The sequence below is a fragment of the Salvelinus fontinalis genome, chromosome 4 (assembly GCF_029448725.1).
Source record: "Salvelinus fontinalis isolate EN_2023a chromosome 4, ASM2944872v1, whole genome shotgun sequence".
Lineage (NCBI taxonomy): Eukaryota > Metazoa > Chordata > Actinopteri > Salmoniformes > Salmonidae > Salvelinus > Salvelinus fontinalis.
In genome coordinates, this window is record NC_074668.1 from 68,911,555 (window position 1) to 68,939,227 (window position 27,673).

Genomic DNA, 27,673 nt, shown 5'->3' on the forward strand with positions numbered 1-27,673 from the left:
AATTGAGTGCATTTGGTGGCATTGCCTTTAAATTGTTTAACTTGGGTCAAACGTTTTGAGTAGCCTTCCACAAGCTTCCCACAATAAATTGGGTGAATTTTGTCCCATTCCTCTTGACAGAGCTGGTGTAACTGAGTCAGGTTTGTAGGCCTCCTTGCTCGCACATGCTTTTTCAGTTCTGCCCACAAATTCTCTATAGGCTTGAGGTCAGGGCTTTGTGATGGCCACTCCAATACCTTGACTTTGTTGTCCTTAAGCCATTTTGCCACAACTTTGGAAGTATGCTTGGCATCATTGTCCATTTGGAAGACCCATTTGCGACCAAGCTTTAACTTCCTGACTGATGTCTTGAGATGCTCTGGATAAGAGCGTCTGCTAAATGACTTAAATGTAAATGTATGTTGCTTCAATATATCCACATAATTTCCCTCCTTCATGATGCCATCTATTTTGTGAAGTGCACCAGTCCCTCCTGCAGCTTAGCACCCCCACAGCATGATGCTGCCACCCCCGTGCTTCACGGTTGGGATGGTGTTCTTCAGCTTGCAAGCATCCCCCTTTTTCCTCCAAACATAACAATGGTCATTATGGCCAAACAATTCTATTTTTGTTTCATCAGACCAGAGAACATTTCTCCAAAAAGTACGCACTTTGTCCCCATGTGCAGTTGCAAACCTTAGTCTGGCTATTTTATGGCGGTTTTGGAGCAGTGGCTTCTTCCTTGCTGAGCGGCCTTTCAGGTTATGTCGATATAGTTACTTTTGTACCGGTTTCCTCCAGCATCTTCACAAGGTCTTTTGCTGTTGTTCTGGGATTGATTTGCACGTTTCGCACCAAAGTACGTTCATCTCTAGGAGAAAGAATACGTCTCCTTCCTGAGAAGTATGATGGCTGCGTGGTCCCATGATGTTTATACTTGCATATTATTGTTTGTACAGATGAACATGGTACCTTCAGGCATTTGGAAATTGCTCCCAAGGATGAACCAGTCTTGTGGAGGTCTACCAATTTTTTTCTGAGGTCTTGGCTGATTTCTTTTGATTTTTTCATGATATCAAGCAAAGAAGAACTGAGTTTGAAGGTAGACCTTGAAATACATCCACATGTACACTCAAATGATGTCAATTAGCCTATCAGAAGATTCTAAAGCCATGACATCATTTTATGGAAATGTCCAAGCTGTTTAAAGGCACAGTCAACTTAGTGTATGTAAACTTCTGACCCACTGGAATTGTGATACATTGAATTATAAGTGAAATAATCTGTCTGTAAACAATTGTTGGAAAAATGGTGTCATGCACAAAGTAGATGTCCTAAACGACTTGCAAAAACTATAGTTTGTAAACAAGAAATTTGTGGAGTGGTTGAAAAATAAGTTAATGACTCCAACCTAAGTGTATGTAAACGTCCGACTTCAACTGTATGTGCCATGTAAAAAAGCTAACGTTTAAGTTCCTTGCTCAGAATATGAGAACATATGAAAGCTGGTGGTTCCTTTTAACATGAGTCCTCAATATTCCCAGTTAAGAAGTTTTAGGTTGTAGTTATTATAGAACTCTCTCTCTATACCATTTGTATTTCATATACCTTTGACTATTGGATGTTCTTATAGGCACTATAGTATTGCCAGCCTAATCTCGGGAGTTGATAAGCTTGAAAGTCATAAACTGCGCTGTGCTTCAAGCATTGCGAAAAGCTGCGGGCAAAAGCAGAAAAGTGCTGTTTGAATGAATGCTTATGAGCCTGCTGCTGCCTACCACCGCTCAGTCAGACTGCTCTATCAAATCATAGACTTAATTATAATATAATGAACACACAGAAATACAAGCCTTAGGTCATTAATATAGTAAAATCCGTAAACTATAATTTCGAAAACATAACGTTTATTCTTTCAGTGAAATACGGAACTGTTCTGTATTTTATCAAACGGGTGGCATCTATAAGTCTAAATATTGCTGTTCCATTGCACAACCTTCAATGTTATGTCATAATTATGTAAAATTCTGGCAAATGAATTACAGTCTTTGTTAGGAAGAAATGGTCTTCACACAGTTCGCAACGAGCCAGGCGGCCCAAACTGCTGCATATACCCTGACTCTGCTTGCACAGAATGCTAGAGAAGTGACACAATTTCCCTAGTTAATATTGACTTTAACATTAATGTATTTTAACTAAATATGCAGGTTTAAAAATATATACTTGTGTATTGATTTTAAGAAAGGCGTTGATGTTTATGGTTAGGTACATTGGTGCAACGACAGTGTTTTTTCCCCAAAATAAATTAACAGGCACCGCATTGATTATTTGCAACGCAGGACAAGCTAGTTAAACTAGTAATATCATCAACCATGTGTAGTTAACTAGTGATTATGTTAAGATTGATTGTTTTTTATAAGATAAGTTTAATGCTAGCTAGGCTCCTTGCTGCACTAGTGTAACAGGTGGTCAGCCTGCCACGCAGTCTCCTTGTTGAGTGCAATGTAATCGGCCATAATCGGTGTCCAACAATGCCGATTACAAATTGTTATGAAAACTTGAAAATCGTCCCTAATTAAAATCGGCCAACCTCTAATCTAAACCATATCTTAATCTTAATTATTTTATCCAGCAAATGAGACAACATACTATTTTAAAGAAAATTTTGAACAGAAAGAACAAAAAACACATCTCCAAAACTGACTAGAATTCAAGTCATGCTCGCTCCACCATGACCAATTCCTTTACCTGTACCAATCCATGAAGACACCATTAGGTAAAATGTAAAGGAACTTGAGAAGACTGAAGGTTTCTTCTATCTTCTGTGTTAAAATATTTCAGTAACAGAATGCTGTCTTTAAACAGCCATTCTACAGATGTCACACCAACCACTTGTAATGTGCTCCTGAGCTTGAGTTGTTTCTCACTGCAACTAAAAACAGACTTCACTGGCCTATATACTAGAACACTAGGTCCACATGGATTTAGATTGCAGGCCCAATCACAGGGATCTCTCATCATCATAACATCAGTTATTCCAGCTGGTGTTGGTTTTCAATTAATTATTCAAGTTGGGAGAGCTCAGACTTTTACTGAGGGAATGTTGATGGGAATCTGGTACAGGTCAGTCCAGCCGGAGCCTTTTGCAATTACTTCAAATCAGACAAGCTGCTGCTCGGCTTTTGGCTAGGAACATAAGTTCCTAGATGACACTCTGTGGCAGAGGCTAGGATCACACGTACACCACCCTTCTTCACCAAAGCACAGAGTTGATGGAAGTACAGTAAGCGTGTGATTTATTTGTTTGGCATTATATTCTGCTAACCCAGCTCTGGTGAACTAGCCTCCTCTGTTCTGCTGCCGGTGTGAACAGGTTTGCTGCATCAAGTAGAGATGGGATGGGTGGAATGATAGCCTGAGGTAGTAGTGTTGTTGTTGTTGTTTAATAGCAGGCTGAATGTGTCACCAGCCATTGAAAGGTGGAAAACAAGCCCCAGAGCCCAAGAAGTCTCCCATAAGGGTGCATGATGGAAACAGGCTGCCAACCTAATTCAAGACATCAAGATGGGAGCCTGGGAATAATACAAAATAGATGGTGAGCCTGCCTATTATAAGATGTATTTTCTGTACCGGACCATCCCACATGCAAACAGCAAGAAATTTGGCCACCATCTTTCTATTCTCCAGCTCGAATACAGTCCTACCCTTTTCCTCCCACGCATTGACAGAATATATGTATGATGAGAAATGAGAAATGACAAACAGCTGAATGGAAGTGAAGGGAAAGTCAGTCATCTGTTGTTATCTATTGTCCTCCCCTTGCCTTTATTCATCACTTACATTCCACTCCAGTTAGACTGCAGTCTGAAAATAAACAGCTTTCTCTTGAGTCCTGTCTCCACATCCTCCCACTCTCTCTGAGGGAGTAATATGGGCACAAGGAGAGCAGAATTTAAATGTTTTCCCATCTCCAACTGAACCTGTCCGCTCCCCTCTACCACAGAGACACTTTAAGGAACTTTCTGGTGACTATGGAAACCCTGTGACAGGACCAATGGACACGAGCACTTCCACCAAATGAAAAGGCCTGTCCTTCTCAATGAGGCCCAGATCCCCTCCTCTTCCAGAAGCTATTAGCTCTCTAACCAGAAGGAGCAGGACTGGAGGAGACTGGAGAAGAATGAAGGAGACTGGGGAAGGCTGGAGCAGGAAGGAAGTGGCTGAAGCAGGAAGGAAGAGGGAGGAGGCTAGGGGTGACTGGATGAGACTGTCCTTTAAACAGGGCCTGACTGACTGGGGGGGCTCTGTGCTGCTGAGCGTGCTCAGTCTGCGTGCTGCAGAGACAGACATCCAGCAGGGAGCTTTAGGCTCCTTTCAGAGGGAGAAGTGCTTGGCTGAATCTGCATTGTGTGTACCAGACAAACAACATTACACTTTGTTTGCCTGAGGTGGAAGGCTACTCAATGAGGCTACAAAGATGTGCATTCAGATGTCTTATATTTTTTTCATGGATGTTTTTCCTCTCTAAATATTTACGGAAGGGTAAAAGCGTTCTCATTTGTGATAATTACCAACCTTGCTACAGCAGATAACTTTTATTTCTCTCAAAGCTGGAGGGTTTGACCTGTCTACTTAGCAAAGTTTCTCTCAGACACAACAAACAACACATTCTTTAAAGTGAATCACAACAGGGAACTGCAGCTGCATGGACCACCAGTTAATGCTGCGTTCATGTGCTAGTCGGAAGTAGGAAACTCTGAAATGTTCTACTTGCTAAATGGTTGAACGCAGCACATGTATAACCACAACCTGTTAGCAAGTCGTAAAGATACGAGTTTCCTAGTTACGACTAGCACATGAACGCAGCATTAGATTATGGGAGTGCTGAAGAGTTTGTGAACAGTTATGAAACAAGCTTATATTCATACACAGCCTACTACGTCTCAAGAAAGCAATAGATAACCATGGAAGAAAAGACATTTCAATTGCTGACATCGCCTACGGTTTACATTTTTATTCATTGAAGAAACTTGCGACAGTATGTAGTCCCTGGAAGTCTCTGCATTTTGGAGAATAAAGCATTCTACATCACGCATGTCTATGCTGTTTCTGTCTCCTGGCATAGAAAACACTAGAGCCATCATTCTTCATACTATTTACAGAAGGAAATGTTACCTTCAAAATCATTAAAATGGAGTAAAACACCCATGTGAGGTGAACTTGATGAATTGAAATTGACTAGGGGATGTGAAATTGGCAGTAACACTGATACTCAGATGGAATAAGATTAAGTTTAAACTGTAGCTCTAATTCAAAGAAAATGGCAGTCTCCTGGCATATACAGCACAGTGAGAGAGAGAAATGCTTAGATGTTCAATAATTTTGTAATCAGAGTAAAGCACATCCATGCTTACCTTACTGTTTGAGGGGGTTACGACAATAAACTCAGCTATCATTTTACATGTTCTATCATGACTGGGGTTGCAAATTCATAAATTCTGAACCAAACAATTTCCCTAACTTAAATTCCAAAAAGTGCTATGAGAGATTTAATTGACTCGAAACTGTCTGCAGTGAGGGATTTTCTTTTAACAGTCCACTCCTTATCACCACTCTGCAGATGCCCCACTAAAGCACATGAGAGGGAAGGTTTTCGCTGTGCTGTTTCGCTAACACCTCAGGTCAGACAGAGTGGTTGGCCGCTGACGGCTGTCATTGCCCTCTGTGCCAGACTGACAAAGCGCTGCCTGGTGGCTATATTCCTCCTATCATGTTTTGTCAGAATATCTGTTTTCCAAAGCTTCAAACTGGGTTTTTATGAAAGACAGCTCAGAAGTATCCATTTAGAGCTTTCAGAAGTAACACACAATGCCCTGTAGCCTTTCAATTCAATACCATTCTCTTTTCTGTTCTTCTCAAGCTGCTGGTGGCTGAACAATATGCTCCAACCATAGCATAAAGACATTCAAAGCTGTGACCGAAGAATTAATATCTCGTTACTAAATAGGCATTATTTGCATTGTGCTCTGTGCAGCATGCCTGCTGTAGAGTTATTACTAGAGTTATCGAAAAAATTAGTTAATATTAGGATATTATTTTTTACAATATATTGTATCATATCAGTTTGAATATATCGCAATATTATTTTTGCGCTAGTTGGCTGTACCTGCACCAAAACTCCAGTATTTTCCTTCATAGCTTGTTCTCCATCTCATTTTTAAGTAGGGAGCTAATTTGTTTTTAGCACTTTCATTTCCATGGCTCACTCTTGTCCCTCTGCAGCAGATGTAACTGACAAATTGTTATTTTATTACAGAGCAGTACTCTACTATCCTTTCTACAATGGGGAATTGTCGTCAGAGTTGATATAAACCTGTAATAAGAGAATACAATACACTGTTGTGGAACTAACTTTAGAAAGTAATACCTGCATCAGGATTGTTGTTAACATTCCTCTAACCTTCTCCACACCGTGCTATTTGTCTTCACATACATATTTCTCGGAAAAATTGCTGTGTAATAAACTTATTGAATAACTGATAGAGCGGGAGTAGCTAATGAGGCTGAACCTGAACCTGTGACCTGAGGTCTGAGGGGTCATGTCATGAGTGTGAGAAGTACTAGCAGATACACATCATACACTTCAGGCTATCCTCTTTGATTAATGCACCACTACCATTTCAAGGAGCCTTGTGGGTCCAACAGAATCAGACTGCAGCGAGCCAACACTACCGCTGTTGGAATGCTCAACCCGAGTTCATGAGAGTTCCGCACACAATTCAGTGGAGGCGGTCGGATGCAAATACAAACAGCATTTTAAGCATCTTTGGGGAGAATGTGTAATGACTCTTTCTTCCAGTATCACCACCTTAAAACATACTGGATCTATTTTTACACTTTGCATTTGCATTCTAAAGGCAGCAGTGAATATTTGATGGCTTGCACTTGTGCAGTGAGGAGGCGGAACAGAGGCAGAGGAGAGAGGCTGGCAGAGCAGAGCACTCCAGGCATAAACTCCTCTTATGACCAAAGTTTCTGGCTCCACTTCAACCTCTGACTGGCGTAGGCTACTTCTCTATAGAAGCTGATGGCCTTGATGAACATAGGAGAGATTCTAAATCAATAGCAGCTCAAAAAGCAGGTTTCATAAGGAAGTAGAATATAGAAACCACACATGCTAAAGATATATATATATATATATATATATATATATATTTTACCTTTATTTAACTAGGCAAGTCAGTTAAGAACAAATTCTTATTTTCAATGACAGCCTAGGAACAGTGGGCAGGGGCAGATTTGTACCTTGTCAGCTCGGGGATTCGAACTTGCAACCCTTTCGGTTACTAGCCCAACGTTCTAACCACTAGGCTACCCTGCCACCCCAGATGTCAGTAATGAGGTTTACAGATCCATACCTCTCAAATGTGCAAAACCTCATGCTGATTGAGAAACACATCTGTGATGCCTGTGTGTCAGATGCATTTGTTGGAACAAGTAAAATGTCAGACTCATTTCAGGAGTAGAGAGGACATGTTTCCAAACTCCACTCATCTCGCTGGGCATTCCTTGAGGTATAGCCTGCAGTGACAGCTCTAGAGAGGCGGACAGGACTTAACCAGTGTTGACAAGTTGAAGAGACCTTTTCAGACATTTAAAACAGAAAACATTTGATACTCCTGAATATTTTTTATGATAAATACCCACACATTGGTTCTGCTGATGCACCTGCTATAAAATGTCTCCTGTGACACTGATCCAATTCGGGTGTAAGCTCTGAGCTTCAAAGGCTCTGCTAACTTCACCTAGCATCACGTCCTACAGTAACACAGTCATCTCTGTATTGGTTCCCTGTGAAAACAGATGTATAAAGGGCTCGCCTCCTCCAGCCCTGTGGTCTGTGCTCTTCAACATGAGGCATCTAACACCGACATTCCAAGTCTAAGAGTTTACTGAAACAGCAGAGGACAGGCTGCTATCTGTCCTCACATCTGACGTATGCAAATGCCAATGTCACAGGGGCTTTCAATTTCAACTGGAGAGAAGAGGAAGAGTGAGTTGAACTTGGAGGGTAAATAGATTATCATTCTCTTAAAATAAGAATTTAAGGCTACTGTCTTTCATGCAAATATCACAACTTAAAGTTAAAATAATTAAGGTGAATGAAGTTAAAATAATTAAGGTGAATGAAGTAATCAAAAGAGATTGGGATAATGAGAGTGAATATTCTTTGAAGCAATTTTATCTCGATTCAAAAGGTTACAAGACACGCCTACATGGTAATGCCAGAGGTGAAACATACCCACACAGGTGGGAAAGTTTACACATCATTGCGTCTTCTTTCTGAGCAGAGCAGAGGCTTGCCTTGAAGCCTACCTGAACCGTTCCTGAGAAACTGCTTTAAAAATATTTAAAACACGACTATTAAACCTAATCCAATGTTTTGTTTCAAGACAACAGTATCTTAAGTGAGCTACGCTGAATTTGAGTGTCTGTTAGGCCACTGTCTGCTTCTACAGCTCTGTTCTTCCTTACGAGATGAGTCAGTCTATGAGACAGATGACTAAACCGCTGCCCTCCGCCCACTGGCCAGAATGGAGAGGTTTGATAGTGCAGGCATGGATGATTTCCCCCTCATAATAACATCTGTTCAAAGTTAGTCTTTTGAGTCATCTGTGGTTTACAACAAACACCAATAACAACAGCAGGTGCACTCAATGGGCTTCAACCGAACCGTGCACGCTGCTCTGTCTTCAAAACAAAACACTTCTAGAGACTTTGTACACTGCCGTTCAAAAGTTTGGGGTCACTTAGAAATGTCCTTGTTTTTGAAAGAAAAGCACATTTTTGTCCATTAAAATAACATCAAATTGATCAGAAATACAGTGTAGATATTGTTAATGTTGTAAATGACTATTGTAGTAAAATGGCGTCGGAAGAAATGGCAGCAGTTTTATGGGCGCCCAACCAATTGTGCTATTATGTTTTTGCGTTATTTGTAACTTATTTTGTACATAATGTTTCTGCAACCGTATCTTATGGCAAAAAAGAGCTTCTGGATATCAGGACAGCGATCACTCACCTCGGATTAGACAGAGTTTTTCTTCAACAAGCAAGAGGCAGAGGACATTCTCCAAACACCCAACAGGGCCAACATCCCCGTTATTTGCAAGAGGAAGAAACACAGGTACAGGGGACACGGAGTGGGATGCCTCGTGTGGACCCGCAGAAGGCGAGTGGGAAAGCTGCAGTTACCGTCAATATTACTCGCCAACGTGCAATCATTGGACAATAAATTAGACGAGGTACGATTACGAATATCCTACCAACGTGACATCAAAAACTGTAACATCCTATGTTTCACAGAATCGTGGCTGAATGACGATATGGATATTCAGCTAGTGGAATATACGCTGCACCGGCAAGATAGAACAGCACACTCGAGGGGGGACGATCTGTGCATATTTGTAAACTACAGCTGGTGCACGAAATCTGAGGAAGTCTAGATTTTGCTCGCCTGAAGTAGAGTATATTGTGATAAATTGCAGGCCACACTACATGCCTAGAGTGTTTTCAGCTATACTTTTTGTGGCTGTTTATTTACCACTACAGACAGATGCTGGCACTAAGACCTCAGTCAGTCAGCTATATAAGGAAAAAAGCAAACAGGAAACCACTCACCCAGAGGCGGCGCTCCTAGTGGCCGGAGACTTTAATGCAGGGAAACAAATCAGTTCTACCTAATTTCTATCAGCATGTTAAAATGTGCAACCAGAGGGAAAAACATTCTAGATCACATGTACTCCATACACAGAGACGCGTACAAAGCTCTCCCTCCATTTCAGTAAATCCGACCACAACTCCATCCTCCTGATTCCTGCTTACAATCAAAAATTAAAGCAGGAAGCACCAGTGACTCGGTCTATAAAAAAGTGGTCAGATGAAGCAGATGATAAACTACAGGACTGTTTTGCCATCACAGACTGGAACATGTTCCGGGATTCTTCCAATGGCATTGCGGAGTACACCACATCAGTCTCTGGCTTTATCAATAAGTGCATCGAGAACATCATCCCCACAGTGACTGTACGTTAATACCCCAACCAGAAGCTATGGATTACAGGAAACATTTGCACTGAGCTAAAGGGCAGAGCTGCCGCTTTCAAAGTGTGGGACTCTAACCCAGGAGCTTACAAGAAATCCTGCCATCCTGCCAAACAGGCAAAGCTTCAAAACAGGGCTAAGACCACACCGGCTCCGATGCTCATCTTATGTGGCAGGCTTGCAAACTATTACAGACTACAAAGGGAAACACAACCGCGAGCTGCCCAGTGACACGAGCCTACCGGACGAGCAAAATCACTTCTATGCTCGCTTGGAGGCAAGCAACACTGAGGCATGCATGAGAGTATCAGCTGTTCCGGACAACTGTGTGATCACGCTCTCAGTAGCCGACGTGAGTAAGACCTTTAAACAGGCCAACATACACAAGGCTGCGGGGCCAGACGGATTACCGGGACGTGTGCTCCGGTCATGTGCTGACCAACTGGCAGGTGTCTTCACTGACATTTTCAACATGTCCCTGATTGAGTCTGTAATACCAACATGTTTCAAGCAGACCACCATAGTCACTGTGTCCAAGAACACAAAGGCAACCTGCCTAAATGACTACAGACCCGTAGCACTCACGTCCGTAGCTATGAAAGTGCTTTGAAAGGCTGGTAATGGCTCACATCAACACCATTATCCCAGAAACCCTGGACCCACTCCAATTTGCATACCGCCCAAACAGATCCACAGATAATGCAATCTCTATTGCACTCCACACTGCCCTTTCCCATGTGGACAAAAGGAACACCTATGTGAGAATACCATTCATTGAACGCTGAGCTGTAGTCAACACTATAGTACCCTCAAAGCTCATCACTAAGCTAAGGATCTTGGGACTAAACACCTCCCTCTGCAACTGGATCCTGGACTTCCTGACGGGCCACCCCCAGGTGGTGAGGGTAGGTAGCAACACATCTGCCACACTGAACCTCAACACTGGAGCCCCTCAGGGGTGCGTGCTCAGTCCCCTCCTGTACTCCCTGTTCACCCACGACTGCATGGGCAGGCACGACTCCAACACCATCATTAAGTTTGCAGATGACACAACAGTGGTATGCTGATCACCGACAACGACGAGACAGCCTATAGGGAGGAGGTCAGAGACCTGGCCGGGTGGTGCCAGAATAACAACCTATCCCTCAATGTAACCAAGAGTAAGGAGATGATTGTGGACTACAGGAAAAGGAGGACCGAGCACACCCTCATTCACATCAACGGGGCTTTGGTGGAGCAGGTTGAGAGCTTCAAGTTCCTTGGTGTCCACATCACCAACAAACTAGAATGGTCCAAACACACCAAGACAGTCATGAAGAGGGCACGACAAAGCCTATTCCCCCTAGGAAACTAAAAAGATGTGTCATTGGTCCTCAGATCCTCATAAGTTTCTACAGCTGCAACATTGAGAGCATCCTGACTGGTTGCATCACTGCCTGGTACGACAATTACTCGGCCTCCGACCCCAAGGCACTACAGAGGGTAGTGCGTACGGGCCAGTACATCACTGGGGCTAAGCTGCCTGCCATCCAGGACCTCTACACCAGGCGGTGTCAGAGGAAGGTCCTAAAAATTGACAGACCCCAGTCACCCCAGTCATAGACTGTTCTCTCTACTACCGCATGGCAAGCAGTACCAGAGTGCCATGTCTAGAACAAAAAGGCATCTCAACAGTTTTTACCCCCAAGCCATAAGACTCCTGAACAGGTAATGAAATGGCTAACCAGACTATTTCCATTGTGTGCGTCCCCCAACCCCAAGGAATTCTTACTGGTTGGTAGGTGATCAAATACTTATGTCATGCAATAAAATGCAAATGAATTACTTAATCACATTGTATGATTTCTTTCTGGATTTTTGTTTTAGATTCCATCTCACCGTTGAAGTGTACCTATGATAAAAGTTACAGACCTCTACATGCTTTGTAAGTAGGAAAACCTGCAAAATCGGCAGTGTATCAAATACTTGTTCTCTCCACTGTATGTATGTATGTATGTATGTATGTATGTATGTATGTATGTATGTATGTATGTATGTATGTATACACATACATATATTATGTATTGGTTCCTGACAACTGAAAAGTTGCATATCGCGGGGGCTATTCGATGCCAATGCAGAACGCCACAGGATGTTTTTGTGCTGGTCAAGGGAAGACAGGTCTGGAGTGAACCAATGACTATATCTATTCCTAGTTCTACATTTTTTGAATGGGGCATGCTTATTTAAGATGGTGAGGAAAGCACTTTTAAAAGAGCAACCAGGCATCCTCTACTGATGGGATGAGGTCAATTTCCTTCCAGGATACCCGGGGACAGGTCAATTAGAGGAAGTGTTTAAGGGAGTGATTGACAGTGATGAGGGGTGGTCGTTTGACCGCGGACCCATTACGCACGCAGGCAATGAGGCAGTGATCGCTGAGATCCTGGTTGAAGACAGCAGAGGTGTATTTAGAGGGCAAGTTGGTCAGGATGATATCTAAGAGGGTGCCCATAGTTACGGATTTAGGGTTGTACCTGGTAGGTTCCTTGATAATTTGTGTGAGATTGAGGGCATCTAGCTTAGATTGTAGGATTGCCGAGGTGTTAAGCATGTCCCAGTTTATGTCCCCTAACAGTACGGACTCTGAAGATAGACGGGGGGGCAATCAATTCACATATGGTGTCCAGGGCACAGCTGGGGGCTTAAAGGGGCCTCTAACAAGCGGCAACGGTGAGAGACTTGTTTCTGGAAAGGTGGATTTTTAAAAGTAGAAGCTCAAATTGTTTATCCACAGACCTGGATAGTATGACATAACTCTATACAGGCTCTCTCTGCAGTAGATTGCAACTCAGCCCCCTTTGGCAGTTTTATCTTGTCGGGAAATGTTATAGTTAGGGATGGAAATTTCAGGGTTTTTGGTGGCCTTCCTAAGCCAGGATTCAGACATGGCTAGGACATCCAGTTTGGTGGAGTGTGCTGAAGCAGTGAATAAAACAAACTTACGGAGGAGGCTTCTAATGTTAACATACATGAAACCAAGGCTTTTACGGTTACAGAAGTCAACAAATGAGAGCGCCTGGGTAATGGGAGTGGTGCTGGGGGCTGCAGGGCCTGGGTTAACCTCTACATCACCAGAGGAGGAGTAGGATAAGGGTACGGCTAAAGGCTATAAGAACTAGTCGTCTAGTGCGTTCGGAACAGTGAGTAAAAGGAGCAGATTTCAGGGCACGGAAGAATAGATTCAAGGCATAACGTACAGACAAGGGTATGGTAGGATGTGAGTACAGTGGAGGTAAACCTAGGCATTGATTGATGATGAGAGAGGTTGTGTCTCTAGGAGGCACCATATAAGCCAGGTGAGGTCACTGCATGTGTGGAACAGAAGGACTAGCTAAGGCATTTGAGCAGGGCTGGAGGCTCTACAGTGAAATAAGACAATCACTAACCAAAACAGCAATAGACAAGGCATATTGACATTAGGGAGAGGCATGTGTATCCGAGTGATCATAGGGTCCAGTGAGTAGCTAGGCGAGCTGGAGACACGGCGATTCAGACAGCTAGCGGGCCGGGGATAGCAGATGGGCCTCCGGGGACGTCACAACTGAAGAGCCTGTTGAAAGCAACTTGGACAGTTACGTCGGCAGACCAGTCGTGATGGATCGGCGGGGCTTCGTGTCAGCAGTAAAGGGTCCAGGCCAATTGGCAAAAGAGGTATTGTAGCCCAAGAATTGGCTGATGGACCTCTTCGGCTAGCCAGGAGATGGGCCTAGCTTGAGGCTAGCTCCAGGCTAACTGGTGCTTGCTTCGGGACAGAGACGTCAGCCAGGAGTAGCCACTCGGACAGCAGCTAGCTAGCTGCGATGATCCGGTGTAAAGGTTCAGAGCTTGCAGTAGGAATCCGGAGCTGTGATAGAGAAAAAGCAGTCCGATATGCTCTGGGTTGATATCACGCTGTGCAGACTGGCAGGAATTGACCGGACTGAGGCTGGCTGATGTCCTTGTTAACGGTGATGACCGCTAGCAGTGGCTAACTGACTACTAGCTAGTTAGCTGGCTAGCTTCTGATGTGGGTTCCGGTTCTAAAGTATAAAAAATAGCAGATCCGTACCACATTGGGTGAGGCGGGTTGCAGGAAATTTAATGATTGACGAAGTTTGTGCAGCCTGCACAACAAACAAATCAGAGCTCATGCCTAAATCTAAACATATAGCCCAACGTTTCTATCACAACTAAAGTTACATAAATAACTCTATTAAATCATATATCAGGACCTGTTTCTTTGTTAACACAGAATAGCGTGCACTTCTTTGGAAACCATTTGGAGAATGTTTTTTTAAATTCAGCTATGTTCAATTGTATTCTTCATACTATAAAATAATAAATAATTACGTGGAATCTAAGCAACTCGTCTGCTAAATTAACTAGTGTAGCCCACAGCCATATGGCATAGCCATTTCAGGGCCGGATATAAGGACAACTCAGTATGCTATACTGTTCTTCTGAAATAAACATTTTCTTCATATCATGTTTCTTTAGACCAGGCTAAAATAAATCATGGATTTATTGTGATGGTGTAGGCTATATTACATGGATTTAGACTTTTTAAAATGTAGATGTTCCTAAGGTTCCTATCAGTGGCTTGGACGCTATGCGTGGAAGCCAGGAGATTCTAAACGTGTTTATGTTAATTAACAATCAATTACCGTGAGACTGGCAGTTATTTGCTTGACAATCACCGGCTGACAAAATGTCATGACCCCCACAGCCCTACTTGGAATATGTTCAATATAGTGATAGTAATGTGCCTTCCTGTGTAGTCTATAACTGGTAGTAATAATGTGCACTATAAGAAAACACAACAGCATGAATGAGGCATGTCTTTAATGCGCACAGGGCAGATTGTGATTATATGGATTGGTGATAACTATTATGAATAACAGGACGTGTTGCAGTCCAGTGGACAAAAGTGGCCAGATGCTAATTGCTATAGCGATTTTAATAAACATCTGAAAATAAACCTGTGTGGCGTGGCTGTTGCCTTCAGGTGTTTTGTGAGGAATACTGAAAAACAATTAGATAACAGAAGAATTTAGCGGCACTAAGTAATTAAGTTCCAGGGTAAAAATTATCAAATGAGACATGGTGATAATTGAGGCTGATTTTCAACATCCTGTGGGTATGAGATGCCTCAGTAGCACTCTCTCCCAATACATCAGCACAAATGCCAGTCTGCAATGGAGCGCTAATTTCTGTCAGGTTCAGGGAATGTTCAACTCTGGCTGATTGGGCCTATACTCGTAGCTCCTCACAGGTTCTTCATTCCCTCTAATTAACTAGCAATTAGGTCCCATTGCCGCTAATTAGAATCCCCTGCTCAAGATATGGGAGCAAAAAAGTGGCTTCTCTGTAATTAGCTACTTCATACACTCAATAGTTAGTATAAGTTAGAAAGCCTCTCCACTCAGAACACTCAGTAATAAGAACACTGATGGAGGAGGGAGTTGTTTCACTCACTGACTGTTCAACAACGACATAGCAACAACCTCAATAGTCTCACAGCTACGCATGTGCCAATGAATAACTATCATAGAATAAACACACAATGACAGTTAGTTAGGTCCATTCGGTTCACTTCTGTATCAGTGATGGATTATTAATGTTTTATGAGCCCTGGGAGTCAGTGAGCAGGGGACATGAGACATACGCGTTTTGATTACCATCCCAATTAGGGTTAACAGCGATGAATCCCCGGGCAGGTCACTGGTGATGTAGCCTCCTGCCGAGTCTCCTGCTTTCCTGTCATCATCTCTTCCTTCAGTCTCTGGGTTATCATCTCTTCCTTCAGTCTCTGGGTTATCAATCACGGTTTACACCAACCTTCAGCAGGATACAGATGTAGGATCTTAATTTGAGCCAGGTTGCTACAGTGGTTAATATATCCTGCAGCAACAGGAAATGTGAATTATGTGGAGTATAAATAAGAAATTTTTGTCGAGGTTGATACATTTTTCATAAGGGTAAATCCAGTTTGAAATGTCCATGTGAAAATCTCAAACTTCAGAAGCCCTTTTAAACCTCAAATACACTACATTTGAAAGTTCCCCTGCAACAGGGTGATCAAATTAAGATCCTACATCTGTAGTCTGCTGATTCCAGCAGCATACCACCCTGCATACCACTGCTGGCTTGCTTCTGAAGCTAAGCAGGGTTGGTCCTGGTCAGTCCCTGGATGGGAGACCAGATGCTGCTGGAAGTGGTGTTGGAGGGCCAGTAGGAGGCACTCTTTCAAAAATATCCCACTGCCCTGTGTAGGGTGCCGTCTTTCGGATGGGACGTTAAACGGGTGTCCTGACTCTCTGAGGTCATTAAAGATCCCATGGCACTTATCGTAAGAGTAGGGGTGTTAACCCCGGTGTCCTGGCTAAATTCCCAATCTGGCCCTCAAACCATCATGGTCACCTAATAATCCCCAGTTTACAATTGGCTCATTCATCCCCCTCCTCTCCCCTGTAACTATTCCCCAGGTCGTTGCTGCAAATGAGAACGTGTTCTCAGTCAACTTACCTGGTAAAATAACGGTAAAATAAAATAAAAAAATAAAAATTCACCAGGGAGAGGCGCAGAGGCATAGAGAAATTAGGCATGCAATAAAGAACAACTCTTCTTTTCCTCTTTGCCAATTGACTCCAGCAATACCCTACCTTAAATGTCTTAACCTGCAGACACTACATCTTCATTACAGATATAGCATCTTAATTTGATCACTGTGTTGCAGGAGAACCTTCTTGAAATGCAGGAAATGTAAAACTTGTAGTGTATTTAAGGTTTCTGAAGTATGTAATTTCCCTTTGATTTTCCCTTTGAAAAATGCATCAACCCCTACAAAAATGTCCATTCATGATAATCCACATTTCCTGTTGCTGCGGGATTATTTTCCTGCTGTAGCGAAATTGCTCAAATTAAGATCCTACATATGTAAATATCTCCAGACCTGTTTTTGAATGCAGCCAGACTGTGCTGTGCTCTGCATGACCTCGATTTGCACCACTGTGCCAACTCTTCCTTCATGCTTGTCAGGGAGTTTCTATATGAATTCCTAAATAAGAAAATGTGATTTTGCATTTCTCCTGTGTAGTACATCCTGGTATGTTTCCTGCTCTATGAGAAAACAGTCCTACTCAAATTAATACATCAAAGACTAATAAGGTATTAGAAAACTAGAAAGACTGTAGAACTCCAGAAATAATACATCATTTTTTGCTCAAAACAAAATGTTACTTTCTTACTCAGAGGCATGAATTATGAAGTATATAGGATGGCAGATGAATATGGGTAGACAATCTAGCATGTAAAAACAAAGCACTCCAATTTGTCTAAGTTACTGTCACCTTCACTCAGCCTCCTCGTTTCGCCACATGGAGATGAGCCTTCCCTAAAAAGCCTGTCTGGTGGAACACAAGCTGTCTTTGTGCCCATGTATGCACTTAGCAAATAGACCGGGCATATATGAGGGACTGAGACAAATTGCTTTGCATGATGGTGGGGTATAGAGGAGAGGAAGAGTCTGCATGGGACCATCTTAATCATGGTATAGCCAGAGAGGGCTGTCAAACGCTTTTGTTTCAGTGGGACACTTCTAAACGCTGTCCTGAATTATCTGTACGTTGCTTTCTAGATATTATAGCAGATACGGAGTAAACCGTAAAAATATCCCCCTCCTTACACTTCTCCAGCAATGAGACATGAATCTACCTCAGAATCATAGTGACTAACAACAATTACACGAAGATACTAATTTATAATTCAATTCAAATTAACAAGGAACAGTAGCCTTGAAGAAGTGCCATAGATATTTTCCTGTTTAGAGTAAATTGTCAGGGGAAACTCTGAACTGAAATACTTGCAAGGGAGGTTACAATTTCTAATTTATTCAGATTTTCTTCATGATGCTTTTGCCCTCTGCATTCATGGTAATTAATTGTTTTCATTAGCAATCGTCCTCCAGTGCATTTGTTTCTCTGTAATTCAATAATCGTTCCATTACTGGTAAAGGAAATCAACAGTCTGGAGACTCCCTTTCCCCTCCCTATCCACACCTTCACACTTCAGCACACTTTCACTGACACCACATTCACTTGGGATTGGTAGATCTTTGTCATTCCAGTAAGTTTACAATCCCAAAACCACTACATACATTGAGGCTGTGCTCTGTAAAGAAAAGACACCCTGTAGAGAAATGACAACATTTCTACTTGCTTACCCTGACACCCATATTCTACCAATCCACAACCCGCTAAGGTAATTAACTGTGGGAGTTGCTAAGAGGAATTCTGAGAGAAAATAAGGAGGTATGGGAGAATGAGATACTGTATCTCTACTTTCCTTTGAGGGAAAAGGGTTACAGCATATCTGCATTCTGTTCTGAAATGAGGATATTCATTGGTCTCCGAAGAGTAGTCTACATAAAGACTGTCAGTGAAAGGAAGCAGGGTACTTAACTAAATATCTAATGAAAACTTTCTCAGACAGACTTCCCCAGTCTTTCAATCAAATGTTAGTCTTTCATGCATAAAGTAACAATTACAAATACAAAAGTAACCTGGCATCGCCAATGATTTGATTCATATTTTGGGTAGCTTCCCAACCGTCAGCCGATCAGCTGAACACGACCCGTTCAGCACTATTGTTAGATCAAGAGAACCATATTTAACCTATATTCAGCAAGTTAAGCATTATGTATTATTATGACACTTAGTCAACGCCTGCAGCCTCCTGCAGTCGTTATGTCATTCAATATTTCATTGAAAGGATGTAGGGGCAAACTGACTTACCATGGCAGAATATGTGGAGGGGTATTTTTGTGGCAGATAACAAGGCAGATAAGTGCTCTATAGCCAAAACCATGCAAAAAGATAATACCATCGGATATACATTTCTTGTTCCATTATACAACATTTATTACTGGCCCTCCAGCAAGGAGCAAAACACACACACACCCTCTCTCACTCCTCTTCTCAAGAGTAAACACTCATTATGATTTAGAGGGCTTTTCAATTGATTTGACGGGTTTATTTGATTGAGGCATCATCATCTCCCTCTGAATCAGCACCATATAATTAGTTATCCCCAGGGGTAAAATACAGCCCCTGAGGTTAAATCAACCAGAGGACCACTGCCTTCTCACAAAAACAATCACCATGAAATAGACCCATACTCTGTCTTTTCTTCCCTCATGTTCAGAGGGGAGATCTATAGTAAAGTCTGAGGCACAGCTGTACTTTATGGAAGAAAACGCCTTTGGAGTTCTGTCATGTCTAAATTCATATTCACTTTTTGATGACTCAAGAAGACCTCTCAAGTGAATTCGCAGTTACCTGTGTTGAGGAGCACTCGGAGCGGCTCAAAATGTGAGCGCTGGTATGCAGGAGGAAAGACACTTCACACTTACAATACAAACGCCATCATTCTGAGTGATTGATGCCTGAATGATGCCCAGTGTTATACGGTACAAGACACATTTCTATGTCTCTGTACAAGAACACTCCGTCCATATTTGGTTGTCACATACTAAATGGTTTAGAACGATAGTCACTTGTTCAAGGTAAACAAGTGTCATGGCAGTGCATTTATTAATAGAGGACTATGTAAGTTGTTGTCCGTTTAGTACAGCAGCACCCTCACACAAATGCATTAACAGTATGAAGGCTTTTGGGAGCATGAGGAAAGCCATAGAGTGCAGTAACAGCACTTATGGTGGGCGTGTGTGGACTTGTCAGCTACGCAAACTAGAAATGTTTTCATTCTTGGTACTTACATTGGCAAGATAAACAGAACTCTAGATGTGTTCTGAGTAGTAGTCTTCCTAGTTTACTATTCTACAAAATGAATCCAAATATTTTATGCCTGCCCAAGCCGTGTCTTCAATCCTCTCTCAAACCTGAGGCCCACCTTTAATAGGCTGATTGATGATACATTCCAAATCAACATGCATGTACATCCGAGTTAGAGTGCATGTTTTATCAGTCCACACTCCATCCATACAGTATATTGCTATAGACAGAGGGCATTCTGTCCTTCCAGCCGTGTTCTGTGCCACATTGAATTGATCTTTACAATCTGACCTAATGCCACATTTCCCCTTTTGAGTAACACAACTAGTCCAAACATTTCCTGAGGAAATAAGACAGAAATAAGACAGAAATGTTTGGCAGACACTCTTACACGGAAAATGTAGAGCGCTGTTCAACAGGCTGCTCTCTGTCAGTTCCAAACAGTGAAATGTAGTCTTGGCACCACAACGAATGTTTACTCAACTGACCAGCCAGGCTTAACTATGTACGGTGCCTCACAGCTCAGTGAAGTCCACCTCTGCCCGTGACCTAGGGATGGGTGCCTCCCTGTCTGCCTGTAACTCATACTCTACCTGTCCTCTCTTCAAATCAGAGCCTGGGTAACATTATTCTTGTGTTGACAATAGTAAAGCTCAAATCATGACACAGAAAGGGAGGGAGATAATTACAGTATGGAGTAACTGTATGCTGTAGCGAGGGGCAAAGCCTGAAGGAATTTGAGAAGGGAATTCCAGACATTCCCAAGAACACAAGAGTAATCCAAAGTCAAAAGGATATTCAATATGGTCTACAACAAAATGTTTTTTTTTTTTTTTTATCAGATTCCCATTAGATTAACTGAATTAATGGCACCATTCGGTAGCATTTGAGCTTGTGAGATAATAATATAAAGTACAGTATAAAGAAATAATGTCTGTGGAAATTCACTTGTTGCAAGTTCAACAGTATCTCCAACACTATGTCTGGGAAAGACAGACAAACCTCTGTTTGGGTACAGTCTATACTGTGTGTGCCGTATTACATTGACATAACATCCTTCAAAATGTAGTCCCAGTACATTTGACATTGAGTTTTAAAGCTCAAAATAGATGACATTGTAGCAGATACGTACAGTACACTGGGCTAGTTTCACATTCACAGTCTACACTACAGTTTTCATGAGACAGTCTGAGAGAAGACTGTTTTCTACTATTGGCCTAACAGACAAACAAACTTAAAGAGTGTCACAATAGGCAGTCATAATAAACCTGATGAGCAGACGCAAATAGACAAGTATGCCAAAATGTATAAGGAGACAGACTTGGGGTTTGAAAAAGGTTTTAAGCTTCATCATGTGAGAGACAGCAAACTGAACAATAAGGTTGAGTATAACTGCAGCTATACATTTATTATATGTATATTTCACATGGTGGGAGAAGCTATTATGGTCACCAACACTGTTCGAATTATAATACATGGACTACAAGGAATTTTGCCCCCAGAGTATGAATGGCCTTTGCAATGTTCTCATTGTCCTTTTCCCTTTCTGTCACATGGTCCAGACAGGCAGACCATTCGAAGTAAGGACATGACAAATGTTGGTCACATTATTCATAAAGGACAATGTTATGGTCATCTTATGTTATAAATCAACAATGTCATGATTTGCTGCGTTTGGAGATATAGGCTCGTTCACATAGGTCGATATCATTAATAAATCACAAACTATGCATTCGATGCAATTAAACATATGCAACTCAGAATCTATAAAATGGTAAGTAAAGGATACTTGCTCAGTGTAGTGGTTACTTTACCTTGTATGTGCTGGTTGACCACATTCTCAAGTCGATCAAGTCTTTCTATGATCCGTAGGGTGTCCCCCTTCTTATCGCCTTCTAACTTTTTCTCTGGGACAGGCAAAGGGACTTTGATGTATACATTCGCGATATAATTAGTGACCCATCCAACATAGAGGAGACACACGATGTTGGTCATGCCACTCAAGATCACGCATGTAGACACCAAAGTTTTGGTTCTCCTGGTGCAAGCCATCCCGACATCCCTCCATACAGCCAACGAAATTCAGTACACCAGAGGACAAGTGCGACTGTCGCCCACCAAGATCTTAGAATGTGCTAGGCACGTCACTTGAGAGCAACCTGGATAAATTACTACAACTCCAAAATTCGTTCTGCAAACGCAGGCAACGGAGCCAATAACCGCACTGTGTCTTCACACGCAGAAGGCTATGATTTAATCCAAATAGGTAGGTCAAAGATTTTTAAAATATCTCAGTTGTTGGAAAGTAAAGTTGATTGTCTTGGTGACGAACGTTCCCTATTTCGCTTCATTTGCAAGTCCACACCAGTCGCGATTTCACCGACCGATAGAAGGCGTGTGGAACATACGTTCAACCGCTGTCCAATGAGATACGATAGTGAAATTGTGTGCATTCACTTCCACAATTATCCATTTAGATTAGAATGCGGGAGGGTTTTATTGTGAACGTTTTCAAATGTGCTAATCATTAATAGATAGTAATTGCTCGTTTACAATGTCGCAGCAATTATTAACTGTAATTGTTTCAATATTTTCCTATTTTGACATAAAGGTAGGCTACTGTACAGTCCAAGAAGTCACACCATGATTCAAGTTTGACTTAACTGTTTTCCAATCAAGGAAAAGATTAAACCTAGGCTACAATTTATGTAGCGAAATGTGACGTTTACATTCTTGTCAAATACTTATTTATTGTCACATGCATTCTTGTCATCTACAACCTGGCACATACTAAGCGTAGGCCTAGTAAACGTATCCTAGAGATGACAGCATATTAAATATTGCCACCTTTACTGACTGGCTTGGAGAAAGCACTCCTCATTTTGAAAGTGGAATCGGTTGGTATGTCATGATCTTGTGATAAAAGTATCCCCATATTGCTTATGGTAATTGTTGACACCTAATGGTTTCTGTATCCAAATAAATGATTGACCTATTTTTTTTTATAGTGTCTCTCCCTGCAAATTGAACATTCAACTTTGTTTCCAATGGATGAAGCACTGAGCATGCATGAGAGATCACTTGCAATACTTAATTAAGCCAGAAGATAGAGACACTGGGACCTAAATGACAAGGTGTATTATAATTGTTTGTACACACTACTTCATCAGTTCGACAGGAGAGGTTCATGTTAGAAAAGGAACACGTTTATCTCATAACAGTGTCCTGCTTGTTGCTCCTAGATGAAGCCTATTCTCTCTCCAAAGGGAGGAACACTGGACAACCCAATTACTACATTTCCATTGATCATCACAGTTCCGCTATGTGAGGACACAGTGGAGTAGACAAACAGACAACAGACAGCCAAACAAAACAATAAGGTGCTGAAACACATTCCCATTGTCATCCTCATCGTCATCATTATTATTATAATCAAAGTCGCTTAGAATACACATTTTCCTTGCATGCACAGCAACACACTTCATTGCACAATGGCACAGAAATCAATATTTGCTGTGTGCATCTAGGTGTCCCTGAGTGAGAAGCCTACTTGAAACAGGCTACAACTGTTTGGGTGGGGACCATGGTGAAAGCATTTGGCCCAGTCCTTCCATCAGTGGTCTTAGAACTGACCCCATCATGCACAGTGGCTCCTTCTGGAGGAAACCCAGTGTGATCCCTCTCCCCCTGTATTCCTCCGGAACATGAAAGCATGAGAGAAATGTCACCCCTCAGGCCTAAAAACGAGTTCACCCCTGCAAGCCTGAAAACGGTAATAAGCACTGAAACATCTCAGCAGCCGCTCAATGGGGGGCATCATGGAAGATGGATATGCAATATTATATTGTAAGGTTGAGAAGGCTATTGATCTCTGATGCCAGCGTGAGTTCAGTGGAACATTGAGACTTTGACTTTATGCCCCGTAGGGATGCAAATGTGCTGGTGCAAGGCATTATTTCCGCCCATCTAACGAGTGATTCAGTGCTTGAACAATATGGTGTCATTATTTTGTAAAGTAATGGATTTACAGTAAAGCAAAGATAAACATATTCAGCACCACAACGATTCATTGACGCATGGTTTTGCATTGTCTTTTTCTATCGACACTGCATTCTGAAAGTATTCAGACCCCTTGACTTTTTCCACATTTTGTTACGTTACAGTCTTATTCTAAAATGGATTCAATAAAAATAAATCTACACACAGTACCCCATAATGTTAAAGTGAAACAGGTTTTTAGAAATGTTTGCTAATTTATTACAAATAAAAAACAGAAATACCTTATTTACATAAGTATTCAGACCCTTTGCTATGAGACTTGAAATTGAGCTCAGCCGCTTCCTGTTTCCATTGATCATCCTTGAGATGTTTCTACAACTTGATTAGAGTATAGCTGTGGACATGATTTGGAAAGACACACATCTGTCTATATAAGGTCCCACCGTGGAAAGTGCATGTCAGAGCAAAAACCAAGCCATGAGGTTGAAGGAATTCTGCTAGAGCTCCGAGACCGTATTGTGTCTAGCCACAAATCTGGGGAATGGTACCAAAACAATTATGCAGAATTGAATGTTCCCAATAACACAGTGGCCTCCATCCTTCTTAAATGGAAGAAGTTTGGAACCACCAAGACTCTTCCTAGAGCTGGCCGCCCGTCCAAACTGAGCAATCGGGGGAGAAGGGACTTGGTCAGGGAGGTGACCAAGAACCTGATGGTCACTCTGAAAGAGCTCCAGAGTTCCTCTGTGGAGATGGGAGAACCTTCCAGAAGGACCACCATCTCTGCAGCACTCCACCAATCAGGCCTTTATGGTGGAGTGGCCAGACGGAAGCCACTCCTCATTAAAAAGTACATGGCAGCCTGCTTGGAGTTTGCCAAAAGGGACCTAAAGACTCCCAGACCATGAGAAACAAGATTCTCTGGTCTGATGAAACCAAGATTTAACTCTTTGGCCTGAATGCCAAGCGTCACATCTGGAGGAAACCTGGCACCATCCCTACGTTGAAGCATGGCGGTGGCAGCATCATGCTGTGGGGATGTTTTTCAGCGGCAGGGACTGGGAGACTAGTCATGATCGAGGGAAAGATGTACGGAGCAAAGTACAGAGAGATCCTTGATAAAAAAACCTGCTCCAGAGCGCTCAGGACCTCAGACTGGGGGCAAAGGTTCACCTTCCAACAGGACAATGACCCTAAGCACACAGCCAAGACAACACAGGAGTAGCTTTGGGACAAGTCTCTGAATGTCCTTGAGTGGCCCAGCCAGAACCTGGACTTGAACCCGATCGAACATCTCTGGAGAGACCTGAAAATAGCTATGCATAGACGCTTGAGAGGGTCTGCAGAGATCAACAGGAGAAACTCCCCAAAAACAGATGTGCCAAGCTTGTGGCGTCATACCCAAGAAGACTTGAGGCTGTAACCGCTGCCAAAGGTGGTTCAACAAAGTACTGAGTAAAGGGTCTGAATACTTATGTACCATTTTAGAATAAGTAACGTAACAAAATGTGGGAAAGAGTCAAGGGGTCTGAATACTTTCCAAATGCACTGTATATCCAGCCTTTATGTATATGACATTGGTCAGAGGGGAAAGGCTAACAAAGGTAATGGTTGGGGGCGCTGCACCTCTTCCGTCACGTCCCTTCATTCCTCATCTTCCACCCCAACAATGCATCCTCCTTCTTGAATGACATGCCCCACTGTACACTAATTGCCTTTCTGGGGCCTCCCTTTTGTTGTGACGCCGTTAATGGAATTCAAATTGTCTAGTCGTATGAAACTTTAATTTGGAAAATTGGTATTTGCGTCTGCCCAGAGTGCAGGCCCTTTGTGAATGGCTTCAGTGGCAGTTTTGTAAGTGCCAAGCACACTGCAGCTGTGGGAGAGAATGGAGACTCAATTAAGGGGCACAGCAGAAAGCCAGGCTTATTCCTCAGAACATAGTCAGAGAACATAGTCAGAACTCAGTCCAAAGCATCATGCTGTAATTCTCATATCTGCTGGAAAATAATGTTCTTGGTGCAGTGGGGCCAATGGATTTTCTGTTGTGTACCTGTTGGAACAAAATGTCCCCAAAACCCATTCTGATTCGCTCTTCATGCTGGCTGCTTTTAGAGATGACAGATCTCTGTGTAATGCCTCAACTGTTCCTCTGATACCAGCAGCTTCCAACACCTCTTTTCCTGTCGCCAATCAAGAGGAACTAATTTATACCTTTTTACAGGTCAGTCCACTCTATACATTGTATTCATAAATCCTGCTGGCCCCATGGTCCTCTTGTGAGGTTTGTTGCAGTGTGTCCAGAACATTACTTTTGTGTAGCTCCCTATTGCCAAAGCACCGAGTTTCTCAGCTTCCTCTCCCTCATGATTCCTAATGGGCATAAATGGCAGTATCAAAGTCTGGTATCAGCATCCAACCTAAAACTAAATTTCTCAATATGATCTAAAGGAGAGGTAGAGGGTCATTGGCACTCAGTGTCTTAGTCATCACAAGCACTAGTCAAAGACGGCAGCAGGGCCAGACTCACAATAGATGTGATGAAAGAGAGGCAGGGAATGTTGCCCCAGCAGGCCAGTTGTGTTTTCAACACCGGATTAAAGGCAGATAATTATGACAGTTCTTTGCCCCTGACAGACGTCTGCACTGCTTAAGGAGTTTGACCAACATATTTATGTCACAGCAGGGAGGTGGCAGTTGCCCTCTCAACCTGCGTTGTGGGACGCTCACAGTCCCTGCCTCTTCAGAAGAGAATGAATTACTGGCCCGCTGTGTGGCTGGCCTTGATTACAAACTTGATTAGAGAGAGGATGCCACAAGTAGAGAGCACCAAGCAGCCTCAGCATCTCTGGGAATTAAAAGGCTTTAACAATTGCGTTGATGGGGAATTTGTAAGGATCAGTAGGGGAAGACATTATGCAAACACAATTAGAAGATGTAATACCATCTGCTTACCATTTGATATTAAATGTATTCCTTTATAATCCCATTAGAATCACATCACATTTGAACATAGAGGGCATTGTTATTTAAATATATTTGATAATCAAGATTTTTATTTTTTATTTCACCTTTATTTAACCAGCTAGGCTAGTTGAGAACAAGTTCCCATTTACAACTGCTACCTGGCCAAGATAAAGCAAAACAAGTTTGTGTCACGGCTGTTGAATGAAGTAGACCAAGGCACAGCGTGGTGAACGTACATATTCCTTTTATGAGGATGACGCAATCAAAACAATAAACAATACAAAAACAACCGTAAAGCTTAAGGCTATGTGCCACAAACAAAGTTAACTTCCCACACTGAAAGGAGGGAAAAGGGATAGCTAAGTATGGTTCCCAATCAGAGACAACGATAGACAGCTGTCCCTGATTGAGAACCATACCCGGCAAAAACATAGAAATACAAAATCATAGAAAACAAAAACATAGAATGCCCACCCCAAATCACACCCTGACCAAACCAAATAGAGACATAAAAAGGCTCTCTAAGGTCAGGGCGTGACAGTTCGACACATACAACAACACAGAGTTACACATGGAATAAACAAGCATACAGTCAATAATACAGTAGAAAAAGTCTTTATACAGTGTCTGCAAATGAGGTAGGATAAGGGAGGTATGGCAATAATTAGGCTATGGTGGCGAAGTAGTTATAATATAGCAATTAAACACTGGAATTGTAGATGTGCAGAAGATGAATGTGCAAGTAGAGATACTGGGGTGCAAAGGAGCAAGATAAATAAATAAATACAGTGTGCGTAAAGCTAGTGTGGGAGAGA

General features: G+C 42.3%; 1 protein-coding gene across 1 annotated transcript in view; it reads right to left on the reverse strand.

The window, feature by feature from the left end:
* Positions 1 to 22,342, reverse strand: part of LOC129852714 (polypeptide N-acetylgalactosaminyltransferase 18-like) — an 89,351-nt gene extending 67,009 nt beyond the window's left edge. The window contains exon 1 of the mRNA XM_055918336.1: positions 21,707 to 22,342. Coding sequence (XP_055774311.1) covers positions 21,707 to 21,944 — 238 coding nt within the window. The 5' untranslated portion in view covers positions 21,945 to 22,342. The remainder of the gene's footprint in view (positions 1 to 21,706) is intronic.
* Between the last annotated feature and the right edge of the window lie 5,331 nt (positions 22,343 to 27,673).